At 45.6% G+C, this 13,466-nt stretch overlaps 1 protein-coding gene across 4 annotated transcripts in view; it reads right to left on the bottom strand.

Annotated features, from left to right (window-relative positions):
• Positions 1-13,466, bottom strand: part of a1cf (apobec1 complementation factor) — a 51,139-nt gene that overhangs the window by 20,297 nt on the left and 17,376 nt on the right. For all 4 annotated transcript variants that reach the window (XM_078223607.1, XM_078223605.1, XM_078223603.1 and 1 more), the window contains 2 exons: positions 7,928-8,166; positions 2,969-3,133 (listed from right to left, as the gene is read on the bottom strand). In XM_078223607.1, the coding sequence (XP_078079733.1) occupies positions 2,969-3,133; positions 7,928-8,166 (404 nt within the window). The remainder of the gene's footprint in view (positions 1-2,968; positions 3,134-7,927; positions 8,167-13,466) is intronic.

The raw sequence follows: 13,466 nt of genomic DNA on the forward strand, positions 1-13,466 counted from the left end.
TTGGTGAGAGTCGTAGCTGACATGCCAAATTTCCTTCGTCTTCTGAGAAAGTAGAGGCGTTGGTGGGCTTTCTTAACTATAGTGTTGGCATGGGGGGACCAGGACAGGTTGTTGGTGATTTAGACACCTAAAACTTGAAGCTCTCGACCATTTTTCTTCATCCCCATTGATGTAGACAGGGGCATGTTCTCCATTATGCTTCCTGAAGTTGATGACAATCTCTTTCATTTTGCTGACATTGAGGGAGAGATTATTGTTGCCGCACCAGTTCACTAGATTCTCTATCTCATTCCTGTACTCTGTCTCGTCATTGTTTTGAGATCTGACCCACTACGGTAGTGTCATCAGCAAACTTGAAAATCAAGTTGGAGGGGAATTTGGCCGCACAGTCATCGAAGGGCCAAGTCCTGTTCCAGAGGGAACTGATGAAGTAATGAGCACTGATGCACCTTTGCAAGAAGAAAGTCAGGTTTCTGAGAATCCACATGGGACTCCCTCCATTGTTGAGAGACAACCTATTGAGCTACATTACTCCCAACAGAAGAGAAAGTCACCTGATAGACTGAGTTCATAATAAAGTGTTAACATTTTTATTATTGTTGTTACTTTGTAAACACATTAACTTTTTATAGCATGTTATAGTAAGGGACTTAAGGGGGGAGGGACGTAGTAGCGAGCCCCTTTGAGGGGTGAGGTTTCAGAAGGTCATGTGACCCAATCAGTCGAAGGGCAGGAATCCCAGAGCTGAGTGTGGGCTTTCCTGGGCAGATTTGATCTTGGAACTGGAGAAGTCGGGAGCACACACGAACACTCTATAAATAGGAGTAATTGACCTAATAAATAGTTTGTTGTTCTTCAAACCTGCTGGTTGCCAATCACTGAGATACTACAATATTGTTCTCACTGGGTTGCAGTGCAGATGCCCCAGAATGATACTGAGGCTAAAAGTGTTAAACCATGTGGATGGGTTACATAGACTGGGGTGCATCCCCTTGAATCCCCTTCTTTATTCTTGGGTTGTGAGGGGCTGTCCTTCAGAATGCGAGGATGAGATGCCTTCTTGAGCTGCTGCAGTTCATCTGGTGTAGGTGAACCCATGGTGCTGTTCGGGAGGAAGTTACATAGGAACATAGGAATTAGGAGCAGAAGTAGCCCCTTGAGCCTGCTCTGCCATTCAATCAGATCATGGCTGATCTCTCCTTGGTTTCAAATCTATCTCTCCTGGATTTTGACCCAGTTACAGCGAAGGAAAGGCAATACAATTCCAAGCCAGGATATAGAACCATAGAAAATTACAGCTCAGAAACAGGCCTTTTGGCCCTTCTTGTCTGTGCCGAACCATTTTTTGCCTAGTCCCACTGTCCTGCACTTGGACCATATCCTCCACATCCCTCTCATCCATGAACCCGTCCAAGTTTTTCTTAAATGTTAAAAGTGACCCCGCATTTACCACTTTATCCGGCAGCTCATTCCACACTCCCACTACTCTCTGCGTGAAGAAGCCCCCCCTAATATTCTCTTTAAACTTTTTTCCTTTCACCCTTAACCCATGCCCTCTGGATTTTTTCTCCCCTAGCCTCAGTGGAAAAAGCCTGCTTGCATTCACTCTATCTACACCAATCAAAATCTTATACACCTCTATCAAATCTCCCCTCATTCTTCTACGCTCCAGGGAATAAAGTCCCAACCTATTCAATCTCTCTCTGTAACTCAGCTTCTCAAGTCCCGGCAACATCCTTGTGAACCTTCTCTGCACTCTTTCAACCTTATTTACATCCTTCCTGTAACTAGGTGACCAAAACTGTACACAATACTCTAAATTCGGCCTCACCAATGCCTTATATAACCTTACCATAACACTCCAACTTTTATACTCGATACTCCGATTTATAAAGGCCAATGTACCAAAGGCACTCTTTACGACCCTATCCACCTGAGACGTCACTTTTAGGGAATTCTGTACCTGTATTCCCAGATCCCTCTGTTCAACTGCACTCTTCAGAGTCCTACCATTTACCCTGTACGTTCTACTTTGGTTTGTTCTTCCAAAGTGCAATATCTCACACTTGCCTGTGTTAAATTCCATTTGCCATTTTTCAGCCCATTTTTCTAGTTGGTCCAAATCCCTCTGCAAGCTTTGCAAACCTTCCTCACTGACCACTACACCTCCAATCTTTGTATCACCAGCAAATTTGCTGATCCAATTTACCACATTATCATCCAGATCATTGATATAGATGACAAACAACAATGGACCCAACACCGATCCCTGCGGCACACCACTAGTCACAGGCCTCCACTCAGAGAAGCAATCCTCCAAAACCACTCTCTGGCTTCATCCATTGAGCCAGTGTCTAATCCAATTTACTACCTCCCCATGTATACCCAGCGACTGAACCTTCCTAACTAACTAACAGTGCTAATGATATTGTGTGACTTGGAGGAGAATTTGCAAATGGTGATGGTATCATGCGTTTGCTGCCCTTGTCCTTCTAGGTGGTAGAGGTCAAAGGCATAGAAGGTGTCGTGAAAGAAGCCTTAGCAAGCCTGCAGTGCATTGTAGATCGTACACATGAAATATAAGAGATTAAGGTATGATCAATTAGGGTATTAAAGTTGATCACGGCAATTGATAGAGTAGATGGAAACTATTCTTTCCAGTAGGTGAGTCCATAACAGGGGAGCATATTCTTAAAAAAGAGCTAGATTGTTCAGGGGCATTGCCAGAAAGCACATCATCTTAAAGAGTGTAGTGGCAGTCTGGAATTCTCCCCCAGAAAAACTGCTGAAGATACGCCAATTAAAAATATTAAGATTGAGATATTTTAAGATTTGTGCTACATTGTACGCAGTGCTCCCCTCATCATACAAAGTTCAGCTATTCTTAAAATCGGAATGAAAAATGTTGTAATCTGATTAAATCCTTCCAATTGACACATTGCTAATGTTTAGACTGTGCTGTTCTTACCTGGTTTGATGCTATTAAATTCTTTTTCAATCGCTTCTTCGCTGGTTGGTAGCATAAGATTACGTACATATAAAATTTTGACAGATGACATTGTTTCCTCATCAACTTCGACCTCTGGCTCAGCCCAGTCCACTGCTATTGGATGTCCCCATAACTGAATCCTTCCTGTATCGGAAAGGCAGAATGCGTCACTTGCTAATTTCTCCATTAAATGGTAAAACAGGCACCAGGACTGAGAGGTCTAAAAGTGGTATGAGCCAGTTACTGGTTTGTGTTGTGTGATTCAGTACTTGAAAATAGATAGGTTATTATTTATAATAACCAAATAAGCTTTGGTTATTATAGATCTACCCAATTCGCCCTCTACTTTTTAACAATTTTTTACTCCTTTTTAAAGTTACAAAGCCAATGCTCAGTGTGGACCAGGCAATCCAGAATCCATCTCTTTGCTTGCTCTAGAAACCAAATTCAAATTCAAATTGAACCCGACCAACATCATCTTGGCTTCACTCCTGCCAGGTAAGCAACCTGGAATTCAAATTACATTGGATTACTTAAAATGTACAGCACAGAAACAGGCTATTCACCCCAAACAGTCCATGTTGGTGTTTATGCTCCATTCAAGCCTCCTCTCATCTTTCCTGATTTTTACCTATCAGCATAACCCTCTATCCCATCTCACTTATATCCTGACCTTGTTTCCCTTTAAACGTGATGATGCTATATGCTTCAGCCACTCCCTGAGGTAGCGAGTCCCGCTGTCTCACCATTCGCTGGATAAAGAAGCTTTCATCTGAATTCCCTATTGGATTTCTTGGTGACTATCTTATACTGGAGACCTCGATGCTAGTTTTCCTCTGCCCCACAAGAGGGAACATTCTCACAGTGTCCACTCTACCAAAAACTCTAATGATTGTAAATATGTGTTCTCCAAAGGATTATGGGTGGGATTTTACTGCCTTGCTCATCCTGAAACCGTAAAATCCTGCCCGAGGTCAACGGACCTTTCCATTGTCCGCTCCCCACCCACCTCCGATTCCCGTGGCAGGCGGGGTGGTAAAATTTCAGCCAAAGAATCTGAATTCTGAATCCAGTTACCCATATTACACAATATTTATGATGCAGAAACAGGCTATTCTGCCCAGCTGAGCCAATGCCAGTGTTGGGAGTTCCATATCAGCCTTCTCCCACACTGCTTCATCTAACTCGGTCAGAATATCCTTCTATTTCTTTTTACATTATGCAATTTTCTAACTTTTCCTCAAAATGCTATTCACCTCATCCACTCCCCATGGTAGTGAACTCCGAATTCTCACCTCTTTGTAGAGACAGGGCCTCTGAATTGCCTCTAGAAATTATGAGTGACTATCTTATATTTATGACCCCTATGGATTCCTCCATGAATGGGAACACACCTTTTCTCTGCCCAACCTGTTGATTTCCGTTTTTTGGCTGGAATTTGGCACCAGGTAAAGAGAATCTTCAGTCAGCCAGCAAGTGATGTTGCCAAGCATAGGCTGAGAACAAGTCGGCTCCTTTAAGTGCAAGATAATTTAAAGGGCCCACACATTTACATGAAAAGGCTGCAGACAACAAAGAAAATTAAGGGGATCGTTAGTATCATGAATGGCAGCTCACTTTGGAGGCCTGTTGTGGAAATATGTACACTCTCGTTCATGATTTACACCAATTTGCAGGGCTAAAGTAAAGTTTATTTATTAGTCACAAGTCAGGCTTACATTAATACTGCAATGAAGTTACTGTGAAATTCCCCTAGTCGCCACACTCCGGCGCCTGTTCGGGTCAATGGACCTACCCAGCACTTCTTTCAGACTGTGGGAGGAAACTGGAACACCCGGAGAAAACCCACGCAGACACGGAGAGAATGTGCAAACTCCACACAGACAGTGACCCAAGCCAGGAATCAAACCCGGGTCCCTGGTGCTGTGAGGCAGCAGTGATAACCACTGTGCCACCGTGCTGCCTGAGCTATCAAACATGAGTGACGTTTTGCAAAGAGTCAGCACAGATGTGATGGGTCAAATGGCCTTCTCGACTGCACGTTTTTCCAAAGTTTTCAAGAACGAGTGACTGGGTCACCACAGGATAACCGTACCAGGCTCCTTTCCAAAAAATATGAGCCCCCTCTGTCGGGATGATCTTATTCCAGTAATTCCTGTCTCTTATAAAGAAAAGGGACCGCTCCCTGGATCTAGAAGGCATTTAACTAACTTGACACAGTAGCATTAGCCTTGCCACGATGCAGTTTCTGATTTGTACCCAAGCTCTCCAGTGAATCTGGAATCAGTGTAATTCCTCTACAGAGTCAAATGTTACCTCCTGGAGGTTTCTGAGTTTAAATATTTAGCTATGGGGTTGTTGCCGAATGTTGCCTCTAAGCATTTACATTTTGCCTTCTGGGAGAAACTATCTGCATGTGCTTGTTACCAAGTATTCACCAAATTCACTTCAGGCACGTTGGCAGAGTGGTTAGTGCTGCTGCCGAGTGGTTGTGGTAAGCATCTTCTTGAACCGCTGCAGGCCGTGTGGTATCATTCCGAATAATTTGACCCAACCCTAAATGTGGGCTGAAGCTGATCTTGAATTGAAAACATTAAATTGCAATAATGACCTCATTAAGATCTCACTGGATGGCTCAGACGTTATTCAAAGTGGCATTGCGGCACGGTGGCACAGTGGTTAGCACTGCTGCCTCATCAGCGCCAGGGACCCGAGTTCAATTCCGGCCTTGGGTTACTGTATGGAGTTTGCATGTTCTCCCCGTGTTTGCGTGGGTTTCCTCCGGGTGTTCCTGTTTCCTCCCACACCCCAAAGATGTGCAGGTTAGGTGGATTGGCCATGGAGTTATGGGGTTAGAGGCAAGAGCCTGGGTGGGACACTCTTTTGGAAAGTGGATGCAGACTTGATGGGCCAAATGGCCTCCTTCTGCAGTGTAGGTTTCTATGGGATTCAATGATTCTGAGATATCAGTTTATCCAGGCAGTATAAACAGAGACTGTCTTGTAGGAAGCCAACTTTGGGGCTGTGATAGCATAAAGTTTTATATAAATAACCTAGCCTTGTTTAGGTCAGCGGTGAGCTACATATGCAATATTCTGTATCGTTGTACTGCTTTCTAAAGGATGTTTGTGCGTAGGTCAGACAAGAGTGACATTGGTAATTGCAGGACTTGGTTTTGAGGAGAGGTTGGCAGAATTAACTTGTATTCATTCAAGAAAAGATTGAATGAACTTTATGGTCAGGCTTTTCACATACTGAGAGGCAGGCTTGAATCAGATGTGAACAGACAATTTCCTTTATAAACACACCACTAGGGTTTAAAATTAATTAACTTAAAAGGAGAGAAATTCATAACCTTAGGTTTTTCATTTTACAGTGTAAGGCCTCTCAGTTTTGCATTGTGATCTTCTGTGCCCCAGACTGCACTGAACTAGCCCTCCCTGCCCAGTACGCTACAGTGCAGACCCATTTGGCATCTCCCATTCTCAGTGAAATTAAGCCAAAAGCTGGCACTGGCACAGGTCGTCTTAGATTGACATCATCATTGCTTGGCTGGTTGTACCTCTACTCAGCAACTGGGTGAGAATCGAACTGAGCGAGACACTGCTCTAATGAAAGCATCTCCCACCTACTCGTGGCAGCCGGATGACATTTTTATTTTATTCATTTGTGGGACATGGGCGTTGCTGGCTAGCCAGCATTTATTGCCCATCCCTAATTATTCAAGGGCAGTTGAGAGTCCAGACCAGGTAAGGGTGGAAAATTTCTTTTCCTAAAGCACATTAATGAACCAGATGGGTTTTTCCGACAAACGACAATAGTTTCATGGTCATCAGTAGATTCTTAATTCCAGATATTTTATTTATTGAATTCAAATTCCACCATTTGCCGTGGCGGGATTCGAACCCGGGACCCCAGAACATTAGCTGAGTTTCTGGATTAATAGTCTAGTGATAATACCACTGGACCATCGATTCCCCATTTGCCGAATTTAACCCCTCCCCTCATTTTACCCCTCCCCTCATTTTACTGCCACCGCTCCACTTTGCACCTGGAACAGTCAGGAAAAGCACACAGAGTTGCTGCTGACTAGGGAAGATTGGTGGCTTTTGACCACTCACTAGATTCATGTAAATTGCAGCGAAGGGCTTTGAAAAGATTTTGCAAATGGGGAAGGCCGTGACTTTCCTTCTGCTGCCAGAGAAGCATTGTGTGGCAATCAGGAGTGAGAGACTTGGTTGGAAAACTTCCTCCTCCCTATCCAGAGACTGAAGCAGTCCCATTGCTGTTCCATTGCTAATCTGGCTATAATCGGCTGGCTGTTAAGTGTTCTGATGTTCATATATTACCACTAAAACCTTTAAACTGTGCATATCGGTAAATCCCATAATATGATATATGTACACAAAAATTTTGACTTTTAACAATATATTCAATTTTCAAAATGACTCCACAATAATAGAATCCCTACGTTGCAGGAGGAGCCCATTCGGCCCATCGAGTCTGCAGCGACCACAATCCCACCCACCCCCCCATCCCCGTAACCCTGCCAGCTCCTCCAACTCCAAGTGGCAATTTAGCATGGCCATTCAATATAACCCGCACATCGTTGGACTGTGGGAGGAAACCGGAGCACCCAAAGAAAACCCATGCAGACACGGGGAGAACGTGCAGACCCCACACAGACTATGACCCAACCCGGGTCCCTGGCGCTGTTAGGCAGCAGTGCTAACCACTGTGCCACCGTGCCGCCCCTGTAACTATATCAGTGAGTAGTGAGCCAGACAAAATGACAATCTATATACTTGGCAGTTACTTTAGCTCAGAGAGATTATTGCATTGTATATGTACATTAACATTAATGTGAGATCATTAGATAGAGCTCAGTTTGTCTGTCAATTGCTCTTTGCAAAAACATGCCACAAGAAAGCTTCAAACCTGGTAACAATTTGCGCCTTGCCATAGCCGCAGCCCGATGGCTGTCATATTCCACAAAGGCGAACCCTCGATTTTTGGTTTTGTCTGCTGCGCTGGGGTAGACAATCACATCAACGACCCCTTCCGTAACCTTCTTCATCTCAGCCAAAATTTCATCCCTTCGCTTTGTCTTAGGAATCCCGCCAACAAACAGCCGGCAATTGTCTACGCTGGCGCACACACCCAAGAGCCGACCGTTCCTGCAGGGAAATCAGAGACCTGGGTTACGGATCACCGAATAAATATCCTTCCTGGGATCTCACATCACCGAAGGGTGACATTCAGCCCACGGTGCTGCTGTTGGCTCCATCAAAGAGTTATCCAATTAACTCCACTCCCTTGCTCTTTAACCACAGTCCTGAACCTTTTCCTCTTCAAATATAAATCCAATTCCCTTCCAGAAGTTTCTATTGAACATGCGTCCTGTCAGGCAGTGGATTCCAAATCACGACAGGGAAGAAAATTCTCCTCAGTTCCCGTCTGATTCTTTCATCGATTATCTTAAATCAATGTCCTCTGGTAACCCACCCAGCCGCCAGTGGAACAGTTTCGATTCTTAGCCTGGTATCTATATTTTGACTTTTCCCTCCAGCTTTTTCACAGCGTGTCCGTATTTACAATTTTTAAAAAATGTTCTTCTACATGGAGAGAAACCCATTGAAATTTTACACAGTGAGAACCCAGTGCTCCAGACACTTGCAATCAACTCTGATAAAAGTTTACAAGATTATGAGGGACATGGACAGGGTGGATAAGGAGCAGCTGTTCCCCTTAGTTGGAGGGTCAGTCACGAGGGGACATAGGTTCGAGGTGAGGGGCAGGAGCTTTAAGGGGGATGTGAGGAAAAACCTTTTTACTCAGAGGGTGGTGATGAGCTGGAATGCGCTGCCTGGGAGGGTGGTCGAAGCGGGTTGTCTCACATCATTTAAAAAGTACCTGGATGATCATTTGGCGCATTGTAACATTCAAGGCTATGGGCCAAGTGCTGGCACATGGGATTAAAGTGTTTTTATTTATTAGTCACAAGTAGGCTTACATTAACACTGCAATGAAGTTACTGTGAAAATCCCCTAGTTGTCACATTCCGGTGCCTGTTCGGGTACACTGAGGGAGAATTTAGCATGGCCAATGTACCTAACCAGCACGTCTTTTGGACTGTGGGAGGAAACCGGAGCACCCGGTGGAAACCCACGCAGACACGGGGAGAACATGCAGACTCCACACAGACAGTGACCCGAGGTCGGAATTGAACCTGGGGCCCTGGCGCTGTGCGGCAGCAGCGCTAACCACTGTGCCACTGTGCCACCGATTAGGTGGGAGTTCCAGTGTTTCTCGCGTGTCGATGCAGATGGGCCGAAGGGCCTCTTCTGCACCATATGATTCTATGAAAAGTGACACAGAATAATTGGAAGAATTTCAACAGACTAATTTGCTCACCCAATGCAGTCCTGATACTGCTGGGTGAGGTTCTCAACAGGAGTTGGATAATTAACCCTTTAGTTTCCCCTCTCGTCTGTTAGTTGGCATTCTTCAGACCACGGTGTCAGTCAAGAATGCCAGCAGGAAAGTATTACTTATATTAAACTAAATTTAAGTCCAAGCATGCATTAAAACGAATATCAAATTCAGTTTCTGGTTTACAAAATGCTCTTGCTAGTAAACATGACACTGGCTTCACAACTGTGAGAGCAGCCCGTGAGACCAGCCGGGATGAGTGTCTATTAATGCTTTTGGGCTTGTCAGAATACTTGTACAAGGATCTAGTATTTAAAACATTCCGGGAGGGGAATTGAGTGTAATCAGGTGTGGGTCAGGGGATTAAATGAATAAAATGTTCCCAGTGTGGAGGGAAGTTGGCTCCAACCCAGTGGCTTTTGCTTTCACTGAAGCAGGATAACCCACACCCAGGCAGTGGATTAAATATGTTAATGTGGAGGAAAGCCTTGCATTTAAGCTGCTTTGCTCATTTAACGATGACCGGTCCTGGGCATGGTCAACAAACCCAGCAGCACCGCGGAGGTAACCGCTCAGCCTTGCAGGTGGGAAAAGTTAAGTGCTTCCTCCCAAGCCATGCAAGCTCTCCACCGTCAGAATCCCATCATCCAACCCAGGTTAGATCCCCAGAGTTCAGGATTGGAACCCCTTTGTGATTGGGCACCCCCCTATCACCCCCGGCCCATCCCAGCCAGGGTTGGGGTTTGGAGCATCCCCCTTGCTCCTGCAGTTTCCTGTGGAATGCTCCACTTTCGACTGGAAGCTAAATCTGTCAATCATGTTGACTTCCTGTTGAAGTATTGTCAGGGCCAAACGTCCTAGGTTATGGAGTTAAAATTCCATGTGCGGGAAGACCCATACTTCCAGCTTTTCCACATGCTACCGCAGCAACCCCCAATACCACTTCCAGTGTGTTTGGAAGTAAAAACTCCCCCATGAATAGGTAACTGGGACTGTGTCACCTAAACTTAAAATTTATACCAGTGAGGCAATAAAAGAAACATGCCTATGATTTAAAATTCCAGTTTGCTCTTTTAGCTGATTTTCTGTTGTATTTATTGGGTGCCATTTGCCACTATATTTTATTTATTCATTTTACAGGATGTGGGCATTGCTGGCTGTGCCCAATATTTATTGCCCATCCCTAATTGCCCTCCATTTCAGAGGACATTTGAAAGTCCACCACATTGGTGTGTGTCTGGAGTCACATGTAGGCCAGACTAGGTAAGGACGGCAGATTTCCTTCTTAAAAGGGTATGAGTGAACCAGATAGGTTTTTACAACAATTGACAATGGTTTCATGGTCATCATTAGACTTTTAATTAATTTAAATTTCACCATCTGCCATGGTGGGATTCGAACCAGGGTCCCCAAAGGATTACTCTGGGTCTGCAGCTCCTGAAAGACCGAGTTAGGGAACTGGAGCTGCGGCTCGATGACCTTAGTCTAGTCAGGGAAAATGAGAAGTTAATAGATAGAAGTTACAGTCAGGTCGTCACACCAGGGCCAAGGGAGGAAGGCACCTGGGTTACGGTTAGGAAGGGTAAAGGTCACGTACCAGAGAGTACCCCGGTGGTTGTCCCCCTTAACAGTAAGCGATGGGTGTCAGACGGGAGAGAGGAGGGGAGAGAGCAGTCAGTGATGGGATCCCCTGTGGTTGTTCCCCTCCAAAATAAGTATACCATTTTGGATACTGTGGGGGGGGGGGGAGGGGGGGGGGGGGGGGGGGGGATGACCCTCCAGAGGTAAGCCACGGTGACCAGGTCTCTGGCACGGAATCGGGCTCTGTGGCTCAGAAGGGAAAGAGGGGAACCAGGAGAGCAATGGTAGTGGGGGATGAAATGGTTCGAGGCACAGACAGGCGGTTCTGTGGGCGTGAATGTGACTCCAGGATGGTAGTCTGCCTCCCTGGTGCCGGGGTCTGGATGTCTCTGAGCGGGTAGGAAGCATCCTAAAAAAGACAGGTAACCAGACAGACGTCATTGTCCACATTGGTGCAAATGATGTAGGCAGAAAGAGCAGGGAGGTCCTGCGAGAGCAATTCAGGGAGTTGGGTAGGAGGCTAAAAAGTAGGGTAGCGATCTCTGGACTACTCCCAGTGCCACAAGCTAGTGAGGCTAGGAACAGGGATACTGCACAGCTGAACGCGTGGCTAAAAGACTGGCGCAGGAGGGAGGGTTTCGAATTCATAGATCACTGGGAAATTTTCAAGACAGGATAGCACCAGTACAAGAAAGACGGGTTGCACCTAAACTGGAGGGGCACGAATATCCTAGCCGGGAGATTTGCTAGTGTGGTTCGGGTGGGTTTAAACTAATGTGGCGGGGGTTGGGGATCAGAACAATAGGTCAATAAGCATAGAGGCTGGGGACGAGGTTGGGGCCAAGACAAGGCTATCTAAGAGGAAGAGCATTCTGGGAGAGGATGACCTCAGTGGGCCTGGAGGTCTGGAGTGCATCTGCTTCAATGCAAGGAGCGTTACAGGCAAGACAGACGAGCTTAGAGCCTTAATGCTTGCGCGGAACTTGGATGTGGTTGCAGTGACAGAGACTTGGTTAAAAGAAGGACAGGACTGGCAACTGAATATTCCGGGGTACAAGTGTTTTAGGCGAGACAGAGGAGGGGCGAGGAGAGGTGGGGGAGTAGCAATGCTGGTTAGGGAGCATATTACAGCGGTACAGAGGGTGGACAATATGGAAGGGTCAGGTGGGTGGAGCTCAGAAACAGGAAGGGCGCAGTCACTATGCTGGGGATATACTACAGGCCTCCCAAGAGCCCACGGGAAGTTGAGGAACTGATATGTAAGGAGATTCTGGACAGGTGCAGAAAAAATAGGGTTGTTGTAGTGGGAGACTTTAATTTCCCTCACACAGACTGGAAATCACTTAGGGCTGGGGGCCTGGACGGGGAAGAATTTATAAAATGCGTACAGGAAGGCTCTATGGAACAATATGTTGACAGTCCAACTAGAGAGGGGGCTATACTGGACCTAGTACTGGGGAATGAGCCCAGTCAGGTCATCAAAGTTGCAGTAGGGGAACATGTGACAAATAGTGACCACAATTCTGTAAACTTTAGGATAGTAATGGAAAAAGATGAGTGTTGTCCTATGGGTAAGGTGCTGAATTGGGGGAAGGCTAACTACAGCCGGGTTAGGCAGGATTTGATGGCTGTTGATTGGGAGAGGCTGTTCGAGGGTAAATCCACCTCTGGCATGTGGGAGTCTTTTAAGGAGTAGTTGATAGGACTGCAGGACAGGCATGTGCCTGTAAAGAGGAAGGATAGGAAAGGTAGGATTCGGAAGCCGTGGATAACCAGTGAAATTGTGGGTCTAATCAAAAAGAAAAAAGAGGCATACATGAGGTCCAGGCAGCTAAAAACAGATGGAGCACTGGAGGAATACAGAGAAAGTAGAAAAGAACTCAAACAGGGACTTAGAAGGGCAAAAAGGGGTCACAAAATGTCCTTGGCAGACAGGATTAAGGAGAATCCTAAGGCATTTTATACATGCGTTAGGAACAAGAGGGTTGTTAGGGAAAGAATCGGACCTCTCAGGGACAAAGGAAGGGAATTATGCTTAGAACCAAAGGAAGTAGGTGAGATCCTAAACAAATACTTTGCATCAATATTCACAAAGGAGAGGGACATGTTGACTGGTAGTGTCTCAGAGAGATGTGTTGACCCGTTAGAAAAAATCTCAATTACAAGGGAGGATGTGTTAGTTTATTTAGGAAACATTAAGACAGACAAATCCCCAGGGCCGGATGGCATATAACCTAGACTCCTCAGGGAGGCGAGAGATGCAATTGCTGGGCCTCTAACAGAAATCTTTGTCTCTTAGCTGGACACAGGTGAGGTCCCAGAGGATTGGAGGATAGCAAATGTGGTCCCGTTATTTAAGAAGGGATAACCGGATAATTATAGGTTGGTGAGCTTGACGTCTGTGGTAGGGAAGTTGTTGGAGAAGATTCTTAGAGATAGGATATATGTGCATTTAGAACTGAAT

This window comes from Mustelus asterias, chromosome 11, assembly GCF_964213995.1.
Source record: "Mustelus asterias chromosome 11, sMusAst1.hap1.1, whole genome shotgun sequence".
NCBI lineage: Eukaryota > Metazoa > Chordata > Chondrichthyes > Carcharhiniformes > Triakidae > Mustelus > Mustelus asterias.